The sequence below is a fragment of the Hemicordylus capensis genome, chromosome 1 (assembly GCF_027244095.1).
Source record: "Hemicordylus capensis ecotype Gifberg chromosome 1, rHemCap1.1.pri, whole genome shotgun sequence".
NCBI classification, from domain to species: Eukaryota; Metazoa; Chordata; class Lepidosauria; order Squamata; family Cordylidae; genus Hemicordylus; species Hemicordylus capensis.
In genome coordinates, this window is record NC_069657.1 from 330,165,388 (window position 1) to 330,189,430 (window position 24,043).

Genomic DNA, 24,043 nt, shown 5'->3' on the forward strand with positions numbered 1-24,043 from the left:
CAATGATCATGAGAACGGTGACAAAGCAGCCCAGAACTACACGGGGGGAACTTGTCAATGATCTCAGGGCAGCTGGAACCATAGTCACCAAGAAAACAATTGGTAACACACTATGCCGTGAAGGACTGAAATCTTGCAGTGCCCACAAGGTCCCCCTGCTCAAGGCAGCACATGTACAGGCCCGTCTGCAATTTGCCAATGCACATCTGAATGATCCAGAGGAGAACTGGGCGAAAGTGTTGTGGTCAAATGAGACCAAAATCGAGCTCTTTGGCATCAACTCAACTTGCCGTGTGTGGAGGAGGAGGAATGCTGCCTATGAGCCCAAGAACACCATCCCCACCGTCAAACATGGAGGTGGACACATTATGCTTTGGGGGTGTTTTTCTGCTAAGGGGACAGGACACCCTCACCGCATCGAACGGACGATGGACGGGACCATGTACCATCAGATCTTGGGTGAGCACCTCCTTCCCTCAGCCAGGGCATTGAAGATGGGTCGTGGATGGGTATTCCAGCATGACAATGACCCAAAACACACAGCCAAGGCAACAAAGGAGTGGCTCAAGAAGAAGCACATGAAGGTCCTGGAATGGCCCAGCCAGTCTCCAGACCTTAATCCCATAGAAAATCTGTGGAGGGAGCTGAAGGTTCGGGTTGCCAAACATCAGCCTCGAAACCTTTCTGACTTGGAGAGGATCTGCAAAGAGGAGTGGGACAACATCCCTCCTGGGTTGTGTGCAAACCTGGTGGCCAACTACAAGAAACGTCTGACCTCTGTGATTGCCAACAAGGGTTTTGCCACCAAGTACTAAGACATCTTTTGTGAAGGGACTGAATACTTATTTCCCTCACTACAAAGCAAATCCATTGCTGACTTTTGGGCACTGGGCTTTTGAGGGTTTGTTTGTTGTTATTCTGTCTCTCACAGCTACAATAAACCTACCATTCCAATTATAGCCTGGTCATTTCTGTGTCAGAGGGCAAACGGACAAAATCAGCAGGGGATCAAATACTTATTTCCCTCACTGTACTGCCATATACTGATCATTGGTCTATCTAGCTCAGTATTGTCTTCACAGACTGGCAGCAGTGATATAGGAAGATACTGAAAGGCATCATCTCATACTGCGTGGGAGGAGGCAATGGTAAACTCCTCCTGTATTCTACCAAAGACAACCACAGGGCTCTGTGGTCGCCAGGAGTCAACATCGACTCAACAGCACACTTTACCTTTACCTTAGTAGCTCAGAAGGCTTTAAGAAGGGATGAGACAATTTCATAGAGGACAGGTTTATCACTGGCTACTAGGCCTGATGTCTATGTGGAACTTTTATGTTCAGAGGCAGTAGACCTCTGAGTACCAGTTCCTGGGAGTAGCAATAGCAGGGACCTTTAGGTCCTGCTTGTAGGCTTTCCAGATGCATCTGGTTCATCCTTGCTGGACGCCATAGCCCTTTGGTCTGATTCATCCGGTTGGATGGATCTCCTCTGATGTTCTTAATGTTGTATTATTTGCATTCTTATTTGTATATGAAGTGGCCCCAATTTGTTTTCAAGACAGATAATACACTCATTATTAATAGCCCCCAAGAAAAAGACTTCTGCAATTCTCTTTGCCCCTCATTTATCAAAGCCTTATGTAATGGAATTGTACCTAAAGAGTCACTATAAACATAGCAAGAAACATATCACAGTAGCAAAGATAATAGATCTGGCTTTAAAAAAAAAATCAAAGCCATTCCACTAGTAAACAATAGGGGGGGAAATACTTAATGCAGTACCAAAGAGTTATGATGGATTACCTTAATATTTTTGTCCATGGTGCGTATATCTTCTAAATACGTCTGTATACTGTTAACTTACACAAGCTTAAAATGTTGCAGAACTCCATATTCTATACTTACATGAAAACTTTGCCACTGAAGGCATGAATTTTACCCTAAGCACCATTCTAATCTCACTATATACATGGCAACATCTTTTCTTTAAGCAATTTCTAAAATGTTAAAATAGAAAGAAGATGAAAAACCAAAGACAAACTACTCTGATGTAAATACAAAGTATTTAGGAAAGTGTCATCCAATCAACAAAACATTATTTAATATAAGTACATGCATAAAAATATAAAAATCCCTCAAATGTTGTTTCCATACTTGAGATCAATTCCTTCATAAACGAAAAGAAAACAAATCGTAATTGTTTATGATAAGGCAGAAACATTTAAAATTAGGTTTGCCACTTGAATCTTAATTACATAAGTATTAATTGATCCATTAATCTGCATAATTTTCATATGCATAGACGACACACATGCACATGTTAGAATGGGTCCCATTCCGTGCAAAGAATTCCCTCCTGTGTGTGAGAAGGTAAGTATCTATCTATCTTCTCTCTCTATAATTCTCTTAAACGGGCGCAGGGAAGAAAATGGCAGTGGCAGGCAGGCCGGGGGGTGGGGGTGGGGGTGGGGAAGACAGCGGTGGGCAGTCAGAGAAGAACACAGTGGCTGGTGGGTGGGGCGGCCAACCTGCAGGCAACCAGGCAGTGGAGAAGCAGCCGGGCGGGCAGCAGTGAACGAGAGGCCCACCTACCTGCCCCAAGGAAGCATGCCTGCACTGGGAAAGAATGTGAAGGGTGGGCAGGCGGCAGAGAGGGCGGCGCAGCCTCCTTCTCTGGCCTGCCTGCCGGCCCAAAGCAAGACACTGGGGTCAAACGTGAAGTGTGGAGAGGGTGGCAGAGCCGCCCTCTCCAGCACCAAGTCAGCCCACACTGGAGAATGGCCAAGCAAGAGACAGAGGGCAGAACAGCCTCCCTCTCTGGACCCACCTGTTGGCCAAATGGCAAGTCAGTGAGCGGATGGGGGAGGGGGGAGCGGGAGAAGTAGAAGTGCAGATGCTCTGCGCCCAGTTCAGTTAGTTTACATTAAAGCTTGTTAAGTTTTATATATATATATACATATATATATATATATACACACACACACACACACACACACACACACACACTTACTTATCAGGCAGCAGCACTTTTTAAAAATCAAATCCATGTAGAGTTATTAATTAATTAATTAATCAATATAGGGTGGTTCAATATAGGGTGGTTGTCTTGAATTCAGAGTCCTCTTTCTTTGGAGTAAGTACAGGTATAACATGTATATTGTGGGTGATAGTACCATATTTACCCAAATAGACGGCGACTCTGAATGTAAGGTGATACCTTAAAAGACAGAGGTTAAATACAGGTATAAGCTGAATTTAACCTCTGTCTTTTAAGGCATCATCTTGTATCCAGACTGAGTCACCTTCTATTGGGGTAAATATGGTACTGTCACCCACAATTTTCTTACTGTTTGGTCAGAATCTCAGATAATTGTGATTAATATGAACAGTTGCTTAGAAAAGCAGGGGTCTGTGGTTTAAAAACTTAGCTAAACAAATTAATTTCCCCCCAGAAAAATGCCAACAAGCTTTTTGTTAACCCCCTGTTAATATAAGGTTTTTCAAAAGCCAGGTCATCTATAAACACTGAAACAAATATAACATCCACAGTGATAACAAAATTAGTGTCAAAGCTATATAAGCAAGAATGATTACGATATCTCACAGCAAGCACACTAGGGAGCAAACCAACTAAGAATGGGAGCCTTGCATGTAGTGATTCATTTATAGTGTTCTTGTGTGCAAAAGTTATTGCCATGACAATGACTTGCATTCCTCAAAGCAGGGGTGGGGAAAAGCTGGTTACCTTAGGGAGCCATTGGACAGATGGGGACTGAATATAAATAATTTTGCATGTCTTGTTGGTAATAGCCAAACAGTCAATGCTCCAGGCTTCTCAAACTATAGATCACAATCAAAGTAAGGCCCATGAAAGGAAGGATGGAGTTATAAGTACAAGACAGTTATAGACCTACTAATGGAAAATTAGAAGTAAGTTGACAGGGTGCGTGTATGTCTATATTTATTTAAAAAAAAAAAAAAGAAGAAGACGGGAATACCTAAACAGGCTTGGAGAGTGAATGAGTAAAGTCTAAAGTATTAAATAAGGCAAGTGCATTTAGAAGATATATATGATTTCATTAAACTGGAGAAACACTGCACAACACAATGAAACAATATGCAGATTTTTTAAGTACCTTTATTAAAAGGTTCAGTGATAGGGATGTGCACAAAACCAGTTTGCTCGGTTCGGTTCGAATTCGAACCGGGTTCAAACAAGGAGGGGGAGGGTCGGTTTTGGTTTTGCTCGAACCCACCGGTTCGGTTCGAACTGGTTCAAACCTCCAAAAGTGGGTGGGGTGGTAGTTGGCACCCATGGGTACCAACCACCCAACCCCCAAAGCAATCAGACACTCGTACGATTTTTTAATGAATTTTTGGGGAAAAAATATTTTTCTCTCATAGGATATAATGGGACTCAAACCAGCACATTATTCCCTATTGTGGAGCACCCATGGGTGCCAACTTCCATCCAAACCCAGCAGCAATCGGACACTCCTACACTTTTTAATGAATTTTTGAAATATTTTTCATTATTTTTCTCATATTGTATAAAGGGACTCAAACCAGCCCATTACCCCCTATTGTGGAGCACCTAGGGACACAAATGAGGGGTGGGTGGTAGGCCACCCAGGGGTGCCCAACACCCACAAAACCCCAAGGCAATTGGGCAGTCCTCTGATTATTGGTGAATTTTGAATTATTTTTGAATTCCTCATAGGGAATAATGAGGATTCCAGCAAATGTATAGCTTCACGTCGGGGGGAAAGGCATAGCCTAGAGCAGAGTGTGGTGGTAGTTCCCAAGCTGGGCATGGAAGCTACAGAATTATTTGAAAGGAATTGGGCAAAGGGCTGATTTTAAAGTGACTTTTGAAGTTTATGCATCTTCAAGGTTTTTCTCCATAGGGAAGAATGGAGGTTTCAGCAGCCCCATAACTGCACTTGGGGGGTGCTGGGGTGCCCAGAGTGAGTGGTGGTGTAGTGCACAGAGGGTGCTAACCCATGGAGTACTGGGTTTTGTTGTACCTGAGGTGTTCTGAATGTAGATTCTCTGGTAGCATATGAGATTTTCAATGACAAACCCTGAATCCACTCTTATATCAACCCATGGGGGGTGGACTGCCCAATTGCCTTGATAATCAGAGGACTGCCCAATTGCCTTGGGGTTTTGTGGGTGGTAGGCACCCCAAAAATTCATTAAAAATCTTACGAGTGTCCAATTGTTTTGGGGGTTGGGTGGTAGGTATCCATGGGTGCCAACTACCACCCCACCCACTTCTGGAGGTTCAAACCAGTTTGAATCGAGCCCCCCCCCCCAGTTTGGTTGGAATTCGAACCTGCAGCTTGAACCTGATGGCTGGTTTGGTTTGATTTCAAATCATCGGACCGAACCGGTTCGAATTCAAAACGGTTTGCACACCCCTATTCAGTGAATGGTCTGAGAACCTTTAATGCTGCAGCACTGCTGAAACTAAGTAGGTGCAGATTTGATGAGGTTCATGCTTGTAAATAGGCTACTACTCGGGTATTTTATTATTTTTATTTATTTATTTTACATATTTTTATACCTCCCAAAACTTAGGTCTCTGGGTATCATTTGCTGGGTCAGGAACTCTGGGCATAACATTCCATATGCATCAGAATGCATTTCTGAGTGTGGGGTCCTGTCTGGTCACACCATATTGTTTTAAAGAGGGTGAGTATTTGAATGCACATTGCCATCTAAATTCTGGTATTAGTCACTTGTAAATGCTTTTACAAGGTGTTAATAGAGCTGGACGGAGATGTTTGTTTTTTGGATCAGGGGTTTTTTTGTGTGTGTTTTTTTACAGGGGGACTAGTTTAATGACTTCAAAGGCAGAACTTGTTTTGAAATAGTGTAAACGAATGAGCAAAGGCAAATAATATTAAAAGACTTGTCAGCTAAAGAACTTTCAATCCTACTTGCAGGAGGAGAAATATACATTAAACACACATGAAATACCACAATAAGTCATCTCTGAATGAAAAGACTTGTCCTGATTACAAAATGCAAGACCCAATACTGAAACAGAATTATAATAGGGACCTTGGACGTCTTCTATAGTCCAACCCCCGGCCTTCTAATTTCTGTTTGAAATGCTCTATCCAAAAGGAGAGCCCACCATTGTGCAAGGTAAACTGTTCTAGTGTCAAACAGCCCTAACCTTTAGGAAATTCCTACCAATGTCCGCCTATATCTGCTTCCTTCTCATTTCAGCCCATTGATTCTAGTTCTGCCCACAAGACCAGAGAATGTCTGCTCCTTCTCCTATTTGACAACCCTTCAGATACTTGAAATGGCTATCATATCCCCCGCATAGTCTTCCCTTCTCCAGTCTAAATCCAGTTAATCAATGTCCTCAAGATGTGGTACCCAGAACTGGACAGTATTTCCAGTGAAGTTTGGCCAGTACAGCATAGAGTGGAACTATTACTACTTGTGATCTGTACACTATGCCTCTGTTAATGCCGCCTATGATTGGCATTAGCTTTTTTTAGATGCTGCACCACACTTCTGGTTCATGTTCAAATTGTGGTCTACTGAGTGTAGCTGCTTTTTAACATTTATTGCCCTAAGCCAGATCTCCCCCATTCTATACTTGTCCATTTGATTTTTCTTATCCAAATGCAGGACTTCATATTTCTCTCTATTGAACTTCATCTTGTTGGTTTTGGTCCAGTGTTTGGGGCAGTCCAGATCATTTTGAATACTGATTATGTCGTATTATGTGTTACTTATTTCCCACCCCCACCCCAGCTTCATGTTATCTTCAAATCTGATAGACCCAACTCAGTCCAAGTCATTTATATTTAAAAACATGTTGAACAGCACAATGGAAGAAACAGGGATCTGCAAACGGATGTTTCTTTTTTAGTTTGATCCAATATGTGAGAAAGGGTTCTGTGAGGGGATCCCCTGAATTTAGAAGCAACACCAGGTTGTGGGGTGATGACTGCTATACAGAGGATTGGCAAAATCATCTGTAAGCAACACGACCTATCACCTGTTGTGGGGACTGACTCCAGGTACACTCCTGTCCTCTGTCTTACTCCCAAAATGGGATCTCCACTATCAGAACTGACCATCTGTTCTGAGGGGAAGGAGCTTTGCACAAGGATATCTATATTGGGACTAAGATCTGAAAAACACTTACTCTGTTCCTCAGTATTCACTGGCATATATGTCAATCTATAGCCCTTTATCACAGTCTTCTATATACAAGTCCTAACCAGGCAAGCCACATTTATTAAAAGTAGCATGTCAAATAGTTCACAATTACAGACTATATCAATACCAATTACACCAGGTAGTAATGAGCCATACACAAAGGGCCATCCATCCAAAATAATCACACTGTTTTCCACAGGATTGTTGAAGAGGTTATGGTTTATTACACAGTACTCATTAGATATACAGTGCCAGCATTAGCAATTTTTCCTTCATTTGTGTCTCATTTAAGAGTCTGCTTCTACAAGCTATTCAAGCTAGTACACAAGGTTAAAACTATTACGGTCAGAAGAAAAATTAAGTGCATTTTATGTTATAGAAATGGTGTATCAAAGGTCCCTTAAATCTATTAAATTATCTAACAGAGGGTACCAAGAAAAATAAAGGCAATTTACTGTAAGTATAGCTTTCGATAAGTACAAAGACAGATTTAATTGAATACTTTGTTCTAAATAAAGATGTACTACATTAAAACATTAAGGTTACAAACTAACAAAGCTAGCAGAATAAGCTTAAAAAAGCATCCTTCAACTATCTTCCTTGACTCTGAATTTACCTCTCAGGTTATATAGCTTATTCCATTGAGAGTTTTATGTGTTTAACATAGCAAGACCATCAGAAAGCACAGTTGAGAAGTGGTGACTTGCTAATTCCACAGAAATGAATTAAGTAGCTAGTGTATGTACTTACTTGGAAATAAGGCATAAAATAGGCCTTCTATTAGACTTCATATTAAGAAACCTACACTAGATACCTCAGAGATGGGTTATTATAGGCTGCTCTCTAACATTGCATGGTTGAGCAAGATGATCGGAAGGATGATGACTTCCCAGCTCCAGACAATCATGGAGGGAAGAGATTATCTTGACCTATTTCCAACTGGCTTGTGGATGGGCCATAAGGATGAGACTGCCTTGGTTGTGTATTGTGTGACTCTGTTGGTTCGTATGAATTTCTCAATGGCTTTCTATATTTCTATATCATCGACTATGGTATCCCACCTGGGGAATTTGGGGATAGGAGGCACTGCTTTTGTAGTGGTTCAGTTCCTACTTCTCTGGCAGATTCCAGACAGTGTTACTTGGAGACAATTGCTCTTTGAAACTATCTTTTGCAAGGAGCTTTTGTAGAATCTCTCAGGACTGCTTTTTGATATCTACATGAAATTGCTGGGAGAGATCATCAGGAGATTTGGTGCACCCAAATCTATTTATCTCTGACAGGTGCATCAGGTAATGGTATGGCCTCCCTAAATGTCTGCCTATAAGTAGTAATGGGTTGGATGAAAGATGATACACTGAAGTTGAATAATTATGGAATTAAGATGGCGAAACAAGAGCATAAAATAAAATTGTATGCTGATGAGATGGTTCTCACAATTACTCAACCAAAGGACTCTTTAGATTCAATAATGGAGCATATAAATCAGTACAGCAGGGTTTCAGGATATAAGATTAATAAAAATAAAACACAGATCATTACATGGAATTTGTCAGTTACGGAATTATTGTATTTGAAAGCTAAGACTGGATTTCAAACAATAGTAAAACCGATTAAATACTTGGGGATTAATTTAACAGAGAATAATAAAAACCTGTTCAAGAACGCTTACTTACCAGTGTGGAATCTTATCTTAGCAGACCTAAACAGGTGGAAAAAACTAAATCTTTCTTGGTTGGGGAAGACAGCATCGGTTAAAATGAATATTTCTCCAAGAATGAATTTCTTATTTCAAATGATTCCAATTAAGATTGAAGATAAGAAGTTGATTATGTGGCAGTGGCATAGAAATTCTTTTATTTGGGCTTACAAAAAACCAAGAATCAAGTTTAGGATCATGCAAGATGAAAAAGAATGGGGAGGATTGGCTGTGCCTAACTTGAAATGATACCTAACTTGAATTATATAAATTCAATAAATAATAAAACCACCATGCCAGTTGGTTGACATCGATTTTGGATTGGATCAGAGAGCGATATGGTCTGATGATGGATATGGAGGGATCAGAGATCTCAGATGAGTTACGTAAGTATTTATGGACTAACATAAAAAGAAGTGATCAGGATATAAAATCCCATACAGTTAGAAATAGTTTGTTAAATGTTTGAGACAAATATAAGAAAAGGATCAGCCCGGGCTTATCACCTTTGGCATCTATCTTAAATATTTTTTTCCATGAAGAAGAAAAATCTAACAAGTTTGACCCCTGGAGAGAGAAGGCATATAACATGCAAAGTTTAACTACTGGAAAAATAAATTTTAAATCTATTCAAACTCTTACTTTGGAATGGTCCAAAGAACCTTCATGGTTCCAATACTTACAAATTAGTACTATAGCGCAGAAAGAAATACAAAGAAAGGGTGGTAAACGTAGAGATTTAATGGAATTTGAAGTACTAATAACTAAAACTGCTCATCATTTATTTGGATTGATATACAAGTTGCTGTTGAAATATGACTCAGAAACAGAACAGATAAAAGACTGCATGATTAAGTGGATGCAAAACCTAAACAGGACAATTGATATCCAACAATGGGAACATCAATGGAAAGTGAATATCAAATAATACCTTAAGAGAAAATTGGTACAAAATGTATTTTTGTTGGTACATTACTCCCACGATGATTGCAAAGATGGACAGTAATTGTTCTGGAGATTGTTGGAAATGTAAGAATCATGCAGGGACATTCCATCATCTGTGGTGGACTTGTAACAAAGCACAACAATTTTGGAAGAAAATTCACTCTAAGATGAAAGAAATTTTAAATATAAACTTTCCCTACTTACCTGATCTTTTTTTGTTAAATATGACTAAACCTTATATATACCTATTAAATACACGGAGTTGCCTTTATACATGATTACTGCAGCCAGGATTTTCTATGTTGCCAATTGGAGATTACAGGTAACCCTGACCTTGGATGAATGGCTATTAAAGCTATGGGAATATGCCTCAATGGCTAAAATCACTGCTTATTTATGGAATACCTCAGATGAAACATTTTCTCAAATCTGGGAACCTTTTATAAGTTTAGCACAAGGTCCACATCCACAGCCAAGATTTGGGGTTTTTTTTAAAGACAGATGGTGGATTAATAAATTACTCTTATCTTTTTGTAATACCTGATGTGACAGGGAGGGTTGACAAAAGATGGTAGCAGAATTACATATGCTATATGTAACTTTTGGAAGTTCAAGAGATGATAATGTAAACATGGTGTGTGTGTGTGTGTGTTTTAATAAATAAAAATATATATATTTTTAAAAATGAAGTTGAATACAACTAGGAATGTGATAGATCTTCCTGTCCCAGATCCCCCAGATGCAACAGGTGCGCAGTTTGAGACTGCTCATGGATCTGGGTCTCTCCTCAGTACCTCAGATTGAGGCAGTGACCAGGAACACTTTTAATCAGCTTTTGCCGACATGCCAGATGAGTCTATTTCTAGAAGAGAATGATCTTAAGAGAATGGTACACATGCTGCCGACCTCTAGGTTTGACTACTGCAATGCACTCTATGTAGGGCTGCCTTTGAATACAATCCAGAAACTTCAGTTAGTTCAAAATTTAACAGTGAAGTGGGTCTCCAGGGTAACTCAAAGAGACCATATAACTCCTGTTTCACTCCACTGGCTATGGTAGGTTTTTGGGCAAAATACAAAGTACTGATTATTATTTTTAAAGCCCTAAACAGCTTGGATCCAGGTTATCAATGGGAATCCCTATTTCTGTATGATCCCTATCACTCACTGAAGTCATCGGGGGAAGTCCACCTGCAGTTGCCACCAATTTGTCTGGTGGCAACTTGGGGTTGCGCCTTTTATGTAGTTGCCCCTGAGCTTTGGAATGTGTTCCTTGCTGAAATTCAAGGATTAAAAGTAACCCCTAAGATGACCTTGAAAACACATATTTTGCTCAGGCTTTTAGGTGAAATTCTTAATTGTTTTTAATTAATTTTAATTGTTGTCAATGTTTTAATTGTTTCTATTTTTTATTTGTAAATTGCTTTGAGATTCGATGATTGGTAGTGCTTAAAAGTAATAAGTAAATAAATGCAATCAGTGGGAATTGCTTCTGAATAAATAGCCACAGGACCAGATAGCATGGTCCTCAGCCGTCAGTTAAGTCCCATTCATTTCAACAGAATTTAGAAATGCCTTCCAATTATACAGCTATCATTTTAGCAACAGGCATCTTACTGGCTATTTGTCATCTCAGTGAGTCCCACTGAAAAAGCTGTTGGTGCTGTAGTTGCCAGGGCAGAGTCAAAGGGGGTGGGGGAACCACCATGGAAAAGAGGAGTGAAAAATATCACTGTGTAATCACTTTACCATGTCAAAGTTAAAATGAGACCAGCTGCAACTCTACAAATATACTTACTTGAATTTCATTTCCACTGAAAATCACTAGAAGGTATTGCCAACAACTGGATTGCAGATCAATATTCAATTCTCATACAAAAATAAAGAAAACTAAATCCATAAAATTAGAACTACAGCATAATGGCTGCTTCCAGTGTCAATGCATTTAGGAACATAGGAAGCTGCCATATACTGAGTCAGACCATTGGTCCATCTAGCTCAATATTGTCTACTACACAGACTGGCAGCGGCTTCTCCAAGGTTGCAGGCAGGAATCTCTCTCAGCCCTATTTTGGAGAAGCCAGGGAGGGAACTTGGAACCTAGATGTTCTTCCCAGAGCGGTTCCATCCCCTGAAGGGAATATCTTAGAGTGCTCACACTTTATGCCTCGCTTTCATATGCAATCAGGGTGGACCCTACTTAGCTAAGGGGACAAGTCGATATGTTTCTGGGCAAAATACAAGGTGTTAGTTATAACCTACTAGTGTTTTCTAGCCCGTTGTAATAACGGGCGCTAGTAGGGGAGAGTTGTGCTGCCTCCCGCTGCCGTCTCTGCCTTCCCCGTAGCCCCTGCCCCCGCCCTCACCCTCTCCCAGCCGGCTCCGCCGCCTCGCCGGGCCCCCGCCGCCGTTTTCCCTGGCCTTCCACTGCTGGGCCCGCCGCCTTCTCCGGGTGAGTCCACGGCTCTGGCTGGGCCCGCCGCCGCCTTCTCCGCTCGCCTGGCCTTCCCCCGCCGCCTCTTCCGCTCGCCGTCCACCACCTCCTGCAGGCTTCGCTTCTTCGGGGCGGCCACTCGCCTCGCCGGGCCGCCGCCGCCGTCTTCCCTGACCTTCCCCTGCCGGGCCCGCCGCCTTCTCCGGGTGAGTCGGCGGCTCTGGCCGGGCCCGCCGCCGCCGCCTCCTCCGCTTGCCTGGCTTTCCCCCGCCGCCTCCTCCACTCGCCGTCCACCGCCGCCTGCAGGCTTCGTTTTTTCGGGGCGGCCGCTTCTGGCCGCCCAAGATGGCCACCGGGTGCCGGTGGTCGTGTCTCCCTTGCCCTGTTCTGCGCCTGCGCTTCGCGCAGGCGCAGAACAGGGCAGGTAGGCACAGACACACGCTTGGTGTCCGTCCACGGACGGACACCAAGCGTTTTATTAGAGAGGATAAAGCCATAAACAGCTGGGGCCCTGGGTATTTAAGAGAACGTCTTCTTCATTATGAACCCCACTGCCAATTGAGATCATCAGGAGAGGTCCGTCTGCATTTGCCACCGGCTCGTCTGGTGGCTACTCAGGGACGGGCCTTCTCCGTTGCTGCCACGAGGCTTTGAAATGCATTCTCTAGTGAAATAAGAGCCTCCCCATCTCTGACAATTTTTAAAAAGTCTTTAAAGACGCATCTGTTCACCCAGGCTTTTAACTGATACTGTTTTGATTGTTTTTAATGTTGTTTTAGAATATTGTTTTAAAAATTTTAAATTGTTGTGTTTTAAATTTCTCATTTTTTGTTTTTAACTAATGTTTTAATGTTGTTTTTATCTTCTTGTAAATCGCCCAGAGACATAAGTTTTGGGCAGTATAAAAATATGTATAAATGAAGAAATAAATAAATAATTCATGATTGTTACTACAAGACCAGCTCACCTCCAATGTCCAATTTAGTCAATTAGAATGTGAGAGAAGACAAATGATAGTATGTTAAATAATTAGGGAGCTTTGCAACATTACTGGTTTGTTGTGTGCCTACTTTAAAGCAGTCACCTCAATGTGTATCACATGCTAAATAAATGCTAAATATGAATTAACCATGTCTGTTGTATATCTGTTCTGCTGCAGGCAACAACCGATCAAAATGACTAGCAAATCACTGGATCTTGTTTCCTACTGCAGGCTCCCCCCCCCCCTCCACCGCTGAGATATACAGGATCCTCCAGAACAGTATTCGATGCAGCATGGGCCGGGGGGGCGGGATTTAGCTGTGGAGGACAAATTCAATATGATTCAGGTCTCTCTCCCTTGTGCAAGTGGAAGTGTTTCTACTTATGTTAGGGACATGCTCTCATTTGTTTTGAAGTTGCAACCTGTTTCATAATCCATCACCTAGTACAAGTAGATGGCAAAAAATTTATCATGTGACGGAATGCTTTATAACTGTATTAGCTTGTTCAGTCTAAGAACCCCCTATGTGTTACAATTTGATGTCAAAAAGTTATGTTGACAAAAGTCATGTTGTGTCAATCAAAATACACATGCCTGCTCTCAAACACAGCTACACCAAGTCATGTAGGGATTCTCAGAAGGTTTGTATCTTTCTCATGATCTGGCATGTATAGAAGTGTTCTCCCACATTCCCAACATGGGAAGCAGCCATAATGTTCATAACATTTTAAGTCATTAATCATTTTCATTATCACATCTCCATTTCCAAAATATTTTGGAGGGGGAAAACAGCGCTTTCTGAAATAAAGTTGGATATGCTAAACTTTGTTACCAACCCATAACCATCAACTTAGCTGAGCTGGCGATTAGCACTGGTAACAAAAATTCTAAATTGTAGATATGATGAAACACAATATCCTATTTGCAGCAAATCAAAATGAGGCTAGGACTAATCATAGATGACCAATCAATGATATTTTACTATACCTATTCTAGCTCAGATATTACATGTAATATAATCTTGGATAGCTGAACATTATACATGAATTTTTAAAAATAATTTTCTAAAAGGGGAAAAAAAGTCAGAAAATGTGCCAATTGGCTATAGTTAATTACTGACTTATCTTGCAAACAATAGAGGGATTTTTCTGCCTCTTATGCTTAAGCCTTCAAAACTCAGTTAAAAATGTATTTGCAATGACTATATAAGACAAACTGAACAAAGGTAAACAGATTCCCATTAATATGCATTGCCAATTAGGTACAAACACCACCAAACCTGTGAATACACGCTCATCTGTCCAAGTGTTTCCCTGAAATATTTCTACATATATTTTTATAAAGTTAATCATACCAACATAGCTGCAAAGTAAATACCAAGGGTTCAGTTTACAATGTGGATAACTGACAAATTAAAGTAAGTGGCATTTGTTTTAAAATATTTTTTCAAATGATGAAAATCATTTCATATTACCAGAGACAAACACACTGTAGGAAAGATACCGCAATAAACGTTGCTTTATTCAAGTAAAGAAAGCATATTAGAAGTTCAGCCTATCTTTCTGCTTGAGTTCAGAACTATGTAAATTGCCTAGATGGGTGGAAACACTGCACAGTGTGATATTGTTTTGTCACGAGTACAGCTCTCTTATATCATATGCACACATAGACGTACATGTGTACATAGTGGAACGGAAAAACACATGAGTATCTACATGATTTGTCAACGGATTTTATAATCATCTATTGGCCACTTTTTAACAAGTTGCAAAATAGGTACCATTCCCCATTTTTGTATCACCATGGTAAACACCACATATAACTCCAACATATAAAGGTTTCTTTATTCTCTGTTTTATGAAGCAAATATATGGACCTTAAGAGAGAAGAAGTTATCGCAAAAGAGTCTCTGCATCAGTGAAAACTGAAAGATGTAGACATTTCTTTTCTCAGAACCCTTTCAAGACTACATAATGCAACAGGCTGAACTAGTAAAATAGGAGTTTCCTTTTCCCAAGAGTATAAGGTCTGGTCAAGGACTGTACCACTTCAGACTGCAGGTGGATCACAATTTTGAATACTTCCCTACATCAAAAGCTTCTTACAAATAGAAAATCAGTACACAAGCAACAACCTGGAATAGAACCTCTCTCCCCTCTCTGCTAATTTTCTATTTGCATGAAAGTTTTCTTAGATGGATGAACACTTAAAGCTTAAATCTGTCACTAGACAGTGAGTCGATAGTTTACAGGCTCAATGTAAAATATCAAAGGTTTAAAGAAAATGTATTAGAGACTGGTTTAGGCCTGGTTTACACATAACACCCCAATGCGGCTCTGTTTTTGCCTCCAAATCTGAATCTGAACCCTCAGTTTATAGTGGGTTTTGCTGCTGAAACCGAAAGTTCTGAATCACCACCGTGTCATCCAAGTTCTGTGGCCGCTGTAACTTGAGTTTCACTAGGAAGCTTCTCCCACTACCATAAAGAGGTCAGCTCAGAAATAAGTCCGGTCTAGGACAATTGCGTCTCTCACTGGCTGTCTCTCAGAGTGAACTCTCCGCTTCTATCATCACCTCACTCCTCCTGCCGTTGCTTGGCATCCCTAAAGTTCTTGCATTTAGAGCAGGACTGCTCAACTTTGGCTCTCCTGCAGACGTTGGCCTACACCTCCCGTAATCCCTGACTATTGGCCACCGTGGTTTGGCATTATGAGAGCTGTAGTCACAACACAGCTGGAGGGCCAAAGTTGAGCAGCCCTGATTTAAAGGGACAGAGCCAGATCGGAATCCTGGGAGGAAAAGACAGAGACAGCAGGAGAGAGTTCTCAAATGTTATAATTTCAATGTTTATGTAAAGGAGGCATTAAACCCCACATTCATAAATGGATGTCTGTACACACACAGCAGCTTCCCCTGTACCAGTACAGAGGAGTAAGAGCAACAGCAGAGAAGCGTAGGCTTTCTGCACATATACCTGGGAATTTTCCCCCACCCTGGTCCCCACAGCAGGAAAGACAGCTGCAGGGTGATGAACAAGCACTCCAATTTTAAAGTGCAAAAGACTCATATGCTGCAGATGGGCACAGTGCGAGTCCCACTGAAGCTAATGCAGGAACACTACCACATTAACCACACCTGTGGTCCCCTAGTTCAGTTAATTAAATAAAGACCATCTTCCTTTACATGTGATGTGCATTTCTGTTAATGGCACTGATAAATCCACAGTGGTGCTTGTGTGCTGGCATGTGGGAGAAGCCCCTGACAGGAGCATGATCCCCAGATTAACTCTATCTTTCACCAGTATAGGTGGGAAGAGAGGAGATCAATCGTCTCTTCTCAGGGAAGGGAGGGAAGGCGGGAGGGAGGAAAGCTCCCCCACACCAGAAGGGAAGACAGTTTGTCGTTCCCAAGGAAGATTTAAAAGGACCCCTCCAAAGGGGTATGCAGGGACATGGCTGCCGATCAGAGGTGGTGTGTGCAGGACAGGTCCAGGACTCGGAGGTTATTCTGGCCAGCAGCTGGAGGTAACAAAACTGGAGTTGCGTGAACATCTGTGGCATGATTCTTAGATTCAGAAGTTAACCACAGGTTTGTTTGTTTTTAACTGAGCTTTGGTGCTCCGTCTGAATTGGGCCTACATGTTGGGCATGAATCTCATCTGTAATATAAACTTTCTTTAAACCTCTAATAGTTTATATTTAGAGCAGCCATTACTGGGTTTTGCATGTTCTGAACATTAAGTAGGCAAGTACAAATGCGATGGTTAAAAAAAAAATTCTAAGTGAGGAGAGTATCTCAGTACAGTCCTCAATTTATTTCATGACACTTGAACTCTCTAACATTTTGAATTGCTAATTCCTACCCCCCCCCCCCAGCCGCCATGGTACTTTACCTTATCAATGTGCTTGCTTCCTATGCTTTTGGCAAAATACAACCATGAAACAGATGGGTCTTGCTATGTACAAGCAATGATGCTAAACAGTTAAAGGAGATGGCAAGCTGCCTCTGAGCCCTTGCCCCTATCACCAGGTGTGCTGCTATAATCAGCAGCAGGGAAGGGATAAAAATCCCTTCTGAGCCGTGCAACTGCTGCTGCCTCTGGGACACGATCAGCTTAATCAGATGCATTTTGGAATGTTGGTGTCTGCTAATTTCTATTATTAAGGCAGAAATCCTGCCAGTGGACTTCTCTCTCTTCCCCCCGCCCCCAACCCCATTTGTAAATGCTTTCTTGGTGCAATAGAACTCTTAGCAATGCTGCTGGCTGATTTTCAACAGGACACAAAAATAAGGAATTTATTTTTGCCTCATTTACGTACAGTCTACTGGAAAATATTAACATTATTCTTTTAATATTTTCACAGAAGTGCAGCTATACAACTATTTAAACATTCAAGGTGAAAGCAAAATATGTTTTGACAAATAATATTTAAAATGACAGGAAATTAGATTCATAGATTGATACAGAAAGCCTACTAAAATATCAGGATTTTCCTTGAAGGGCCTCCACATAGGTATTCTTGAAACTGAATACATGGTGGGTGCAGAACCACATTCCTACAGTTGGCCCTGCCTTGATTCCTGCATTTGACATATTTTAATATAGCAAAACTGAGCACTTCCTTACATGCAGAGGCAAGTTTCAGAGATCTACTGCTATTGCCACAAATTACAGTGATGAACATGGTAAGTCCTTCTATGTGCCAGGTATCTGAAGCTGTCAGACAGATAGGTTCATCACTACCATGAGGCTGGTACACCCTAGGATGCTTTGGGGCTACCCTAGGCGAAGTGAAAAATGATAGGTCATTCTGTATGCCAGCTTCAGGAAGCCAATGAGGGAAGGAACTCTAATCAATGCTAAAAAGTTGCCACATCTTGAAGAACTAAGTGACCCTACTGAAGTAAGGAAGGGTTCTTCTGCCATTCATTCCATGAAGCCAATAGGCAGAGGCAAGTGGAGAAGAGACTCCCTTTCTTTCTCCACTGATCATGAATTACGATAGGCCTTATCTTGTCTTAATTGTTTTCTAGTGCATAGGCACAGCACAGGTAATTCTCACATTTGTTTTCACAATGTAACCGTTTTGTGAAGAGTGCCTCCACATTGAAATATATTCTCAGAATACGTGGAATGCTTTAGGGTTAACAGTGATTCACTGAGCCTTAAGATGAATGCTACTGACAATATATATTTTAGTTAAAAGCCAACATTGCTAGGTGGTGTAGATTGGATCAGCAAGTCCCACTAAAAAGAATGCGTGTGACACAGTCAGCAGTAGAGGTTAGGATTCATTGTTATGGCCTGTCGTTACCATAACTGGAAGTTAAAAGACCAATTAACAATACCATTAATAAGATATATCACTACAATATTTGTAGCTGAGAAAAGCCTAATCCCTATGCTCAACTGGATTATACCTTTCATGGAATATCTAGTTCTTTGGAGCTGGATCAGTTTCTTCATCCTTACATTTACATGAACCAATATTTTGTGCTTTATTTTAGCTGGTATTTTCAATTCTAATATAGTTCATTTGTAGAAAAATGACCAAAGCCACCATCTCCCTTCAGATGACCCCCAAATTACTACATGACTCATAGGTTTGTAATGCAGCAACTGTAACAGAATGAAGTTTTATATTTAATATGTAATTTTGTCTCAAATGTTATGCTGAATTCTAGCAAATGCCTCCACTGGTTTGGGTTCTGTGTTCAGTGAAAAAGTGTGTAAATCCCCACTCTTTATTATGTACTTTACACACCAAGAAGTATTTCCTCTCAAGATGAAGAGGATCTGGCTAGGCAAGATAGTAAAGATGTAATCTTCCCATCTTAACATTTTTAAAAATAAATCCAGAATGGGTGACAAAAATACACACACACACCCTTGAAGCTATTAGCTCCCATAGCAGCTTCCCTCATAGGGCAAACAGCACCTTAGGGGAGGGAAGCTTTCCCCTTAGGACTGCAGAACGGGGGTGGGTGGGAAGGAAGGAAGGGTAAATACACCCTCCAAACATGTTGTGGTCCCCTGCTAACTAACATGCTGTGGTCCTCCAAACATGCTGTGGTTTGGCTGCTAACTTAAAAAAAAAAAGACAGAAAGTCAACAGCATGTGTAACACAACAATCTAGATCAGTGATTCTCAAACTTGGGTCCTCAGGTGTTATTGGACTTCAACTCCCATAATCCCCAACCAAAGGCCACTGAGGCTGGGGATTATGGGAGTTGAAGTCCAATAACACCTGAGGACCCAAGTTTGAGAATCCCTGATCTAGATGAATCCTAAATTGTTTGAGGGTAAAGGATTATGCAGTCTCTCAAACTTCATTCAAAATTGCAGTCTCCTATGGCTTTTCTTTTTTTTTAGAATGTCAGGGAGGAATTATATGAACTGTCTTGTGCCTTGAGCCCTACAAAACAATAGCGGAAAACTGTCATACTTGAAACAGTCCTTAGATTTCTACATTTGTTATTTTGGTACTTCTCAATGATGAAGGTCACCCTCGATTTCTGGTTCGTAAGTATGGGAAACTGGGCAACATCATACTTCCTATGAATGGTAAAGGATCAACATATTGCTTCTGTTAAAGTTCCTGAAACAAGATGTCTGCTGCAATCAGTTCCTTCTTTGGGGTGTTTCAGAGAAGGGACAAAGAATCAACAGCAATGGGCAGTGGCAACAGTTATCTGTTGGGGTACTTATGAACTATTTTCTTTGTTTTTGTTTAGAAGGACAAGTAGAGAAACTTGCCAACATACCGAGGAAAGCTACTCTAAAGTAATCCCATTGAAACTAAAAGGAGAAGTTAAACTCTTAACTTAAAAGGACAACCCCTCCCAGTGCTCCCTGAATGCTGACCGTGTTGTCCTAGGGGCAGAAGATGGCTCTGCTTAATGTATCCTGTGCCCTCCTGCACCAGAAGTGCACAGTACTGCGTGGAGATGGCCGCCAGGTAATTTGGCTTCAGCACCATTGAAGGACAGGCCTAATGCACAGCCTGACTCCTAGACTGGGCTTCGTAGTATAGTGCTGCAAATGCATACAACTGGATTGGAGCCAGAGTGTTTGAAACCTTGAATTCAAGATGTAGGGGAGACACAAATGTGCTCCAGAATTTCTAGTAAAGGAAACATTACATTTTGAGTTGCGGTTCTAAAATATTAAATGAAAATAAAGAGTACAAATCCCTGCTGTGTGCACACTCTCCCATGTATTTACCTAATCAGAAACATAATGCTTTCCCCCTTAGTGACATTTAAAGCAAAACAGTCATAGTAGTTAAGATTATTGCCATTAGAATTATATTGCATCTCTAGCATATTAATATAGAAAAGGTTGTTTCTTTTCTCCTGTACATCACTCATTTCTCGGCTGAGGACTCTTCACAAGTTGCTTCCCCACCCTTACACAGACAGATGCGCATGTAGAAATACAGGCGTCTACCATAATTTATAAAGCACATCATGTGACTTCTACTGGGAGTACATAGATTGGGGAACTGATAAACACAGTGGCCATCTGATCAGCATACATGATGGGGTGAGGAAAAAAGATTGTATTTTTGTACATGGAAAATATCCACACACAAAGCAGGAGGTGGAACTCTTTGATGGATTCGCTCTAGCAAGACATAGTTAGCAAGAGGTCCTGGGAACACAGATGAGGTCAGGATTGTACAGAACCCTGTATACAAAGAGTGCTAAATATATTAAGAAAAAATAATGCTGGTGAAGCAAAAGATGAAACCATATTTCTGAATCTTGTTCATTAGTAGTTATATAGTAGTATACTTTAAAAAAAATCATACTGACAAATGCTGCACAATGTGGAGGAGGAGGAGAGAGAGAGATGTTGTTTAATGTCTTTGCACTAGTGAAATAGTTACCTGGAATATATTCCACTGCTCATGTCTTTCTGAAGGGAATTCTCTGTTGTATGACTTGGCCCAGCTGCCTTAGAAATAAGTAGAACCACCAGACCTCTCATTTGCAGGTTGTTCCTGCTATCATACACAAAACCTCTGCCACAAAGAAAGAAAAAATAAAAGTAGTCAGAACAATTTTTTGGACTGTCTCATAGATTATCACCATCCAGCATCAAGGATTCAGCACACCATTCTCATTTTTGGATTACCTGCATATTACAATCCACTCATGCAAGGGACAAACATACATGGGAAACAGCTAAGGCTACAGCTTGCAACGTTCGCTTGGAACTGGACACCATGAAGTAGAATCGATACATATGCACCATTTGAAGGGATCTGTAGAATGCCTTAACAGCTAAGGGAAGCAGCAGAGTGCCCATGTTCATGTCACAGACAGAAACATTGGTAGACTTACCATGAAGGGTTCTTTTTCAAGGTATGGGGAGGGCACCCTACATATGATGGGTTATCAACCTCTGCGTGCTCCGAGACTGGACCAATCAAATTTTAGGCAGGTTATGCCTATCCAGGTAGCTGTCACTCCAATCCCAGTTCTGGGACTGTAGAGTATAGTAAAGCGTAGAGAGAGAACTCAGTCAGAACAGATAGATAACGAAACACAGCAAAATCAGTAGAAAAAGTGACAGATAACTTTTCAACCATGGAAGTCGTCCCACCTCCCTGAGATACAACAAAAAAGACCCCCCCCTTCATCCACGGGCAGACCAGATGCCCTCCCCATACCTTGAAAAAGAACCCTTCACGGTAAGTCTACCAATACGTCCCATCCTACACGTGATGGGACGTACCCAAGCAACATAAAATGGGAGAGAAGCAGATGGCTAGACCACCTGCTGCAAAACAGTCTATCCCATGGCTGCCTGAGCTGCATGAAAGGATAGAATTTTGTAATGCCTCACCAACGGAGACACCAATGCCCAAGTTGCTGCCTTTCAGATTTCATCTAGAGGCGCTCGAGCTGAGAAGGCCGAAGTGCTAGCACTTCTCATTGAATGAGCCTTGATACCTTGGGGAACAGCCAAATGTAAGGACTCATAGACAAGAACAATGGTCGCCCTAATTGATCAGCCCAGAGAGACTTTGGAGACCTTAGCCCCCAAGGAAGAAGGCTGAAAGGAAACAAAAAGAACCAGTCTTCTGAAAAGGCTTGGAGTGATATATGTAAACTCTAAGCACCCTGCGCACATCTAGGGTATACAAAGCCTTCTCCTTAGGGTGAACAGGACTGGGACAAAGAGAAGGTAACACGAGTTCCTGACCCCTATGGAAAACAGAACTGACTTTTGGCAAAGAGCTGGGGTCTAACTTCAAAACAACAGAGTCTTTCTGGAAAATGCACAGCTCCTTGCAAACAGACAAGGCAGCCAACTTGGACATCCTCCTGGCAGACATGATGGCTACCAGGAAAAGGACCTTGAAAGACAACATCTTTAGAGACACTGACAGAAGAGGCTCGAAGGGAGCCTTAGTGAGCACATTTAAAACTTTCTTTAGGCCCCAATGGGGGAACTTGTGTATCGGAGGAAGGACAAGATTGTTAGATCCCTGGAGGAAGTGATGAATGCGAGGATGCAATGTCGACGAACCAGGAACAGAAATGTCCAGAACAGAAGACAACACTGATGTCTGTCGCCTCAGTGTGTTTGGACAAAGACCCGACTGAAGAAACCCCAGAACCTCAAAAACTCCCGCCAAAGACAGTTGGACTTGGTGTTTTCACTCCCAGGTACAAAAAGCCGACCAGGTAAGTTGGTAGATACGCAAGGCAGACGTCCTCCTTGAAACAAGAATCATGTCTTGCACTTGTCTTGAGTATCCCTTATCCGCTAGTACCTTGAGCTCAACCTCCATGCATGAAGGTGTAACCACACCGGCTCTGGATAGAGCAGGGCCCCATGCGACAACAGATCCTCTTGAAGAGGAAGAGGCCATGGAGGTTGAGGCGACAGGAACAGCAGGTCCGAAAACCACAGTCTCTGTGACCTATAGAGTGCTACTCAGATAACTTTTGCTTCCTCTGACAGGAGTTTTCTCAGAACGGATCTGAGAATCAAAATTGGCGGGAAATCATAGAGCAGTCCAGGTGGCCATGGCGATGTGAAAGTATCCAGCCATTCTGCCTGGTGACACAGATACCTGGAGAAGAACCTGGGAAGCTTGGCATTGTGGCGGGACGCAAACAGGTCCCGCGTCGGTAGACCTCACATCTGCACTATTTGGTCAAAAACACCCCGATGCAGTGACCATTCCGCAGGGTCTATCCACTGGCGACTCAGCCAGAGCACTTGCAAGTTCACCACTCCACTCAGATGTTCTGCCGACACAGAGCTCAGGTGACACTCTGCCCAAGCAAACAGCAAGTTTTTGACTCTTTCATTAGGGCCCGCGATGTCATGCCTCCCTGATGGTTCATGTGAGCTTAGGTGGTCACATTGTCTGTCCTTATTAGTACATGTCTTCCCAGGATCAGATCTTGGAACTGAAGCAGGGCCAGGTGAATGGCCTTTAGTTCGAGCCAGCTGATATTGTTTTCCAGATCCTCCTGGGTCCACAGCTCTTGTGCATGACACATGAGACAATGAGCCCCCCACCTGTTGAAACTCACGTATGTAGTGACCACAAACGTTTGCAGTGTGTCCAGGGGAAGACCCTTCCCCAAGGCCAGTGACAGCCACCAGAGGAAGAAAGCCTTGATCTTGTGCGGCAAACGGACCGTCAGGCATCTTTTCTTCTTGATGGCCAATTGGTAAGGAAGTAAGAACCATTACAGAGGTCTGGAATGCCACCTTGCCCAAGGTGTGCACTCCAGACAGGCGATCATTGAACCCATGAGC

The 24,043-nt window shown here is 41.9% G+C and overlaps 1 protein-coding gene across 8 annotated transcripts in view; it reads right to left on the reverse strand.

Moving 5' to 3' along the window:
- PDSS2 (decaprenyl diphosphate synthase subunit 2) overlaps positions 1 to 24,043 on the reverse strand; it is a 125,955-nt gene that overhangs the window by 77,338 nt on the left and 24,574 nt on the right. For 7 of the 8 annotated variants that reach the window (XM_053289516.1, XM_053289435.1, XM_053289809.1 and 4 more), the window contains one exon: positions 21,147 to 21,281. The exons of the other annotated variant lie outside the window; for it this stretch is intronic. In XM_053289516.1, coding sequence (XP_053145491.1) covers positions 21,147 to 21,281 — 135 coding nt within the window. The remainder of the gene's footprint in view (positions 1 to 21,146; positions 21,282 to 24,043) is intronic. 8 annotated transcript variants of the gene reach the window in all.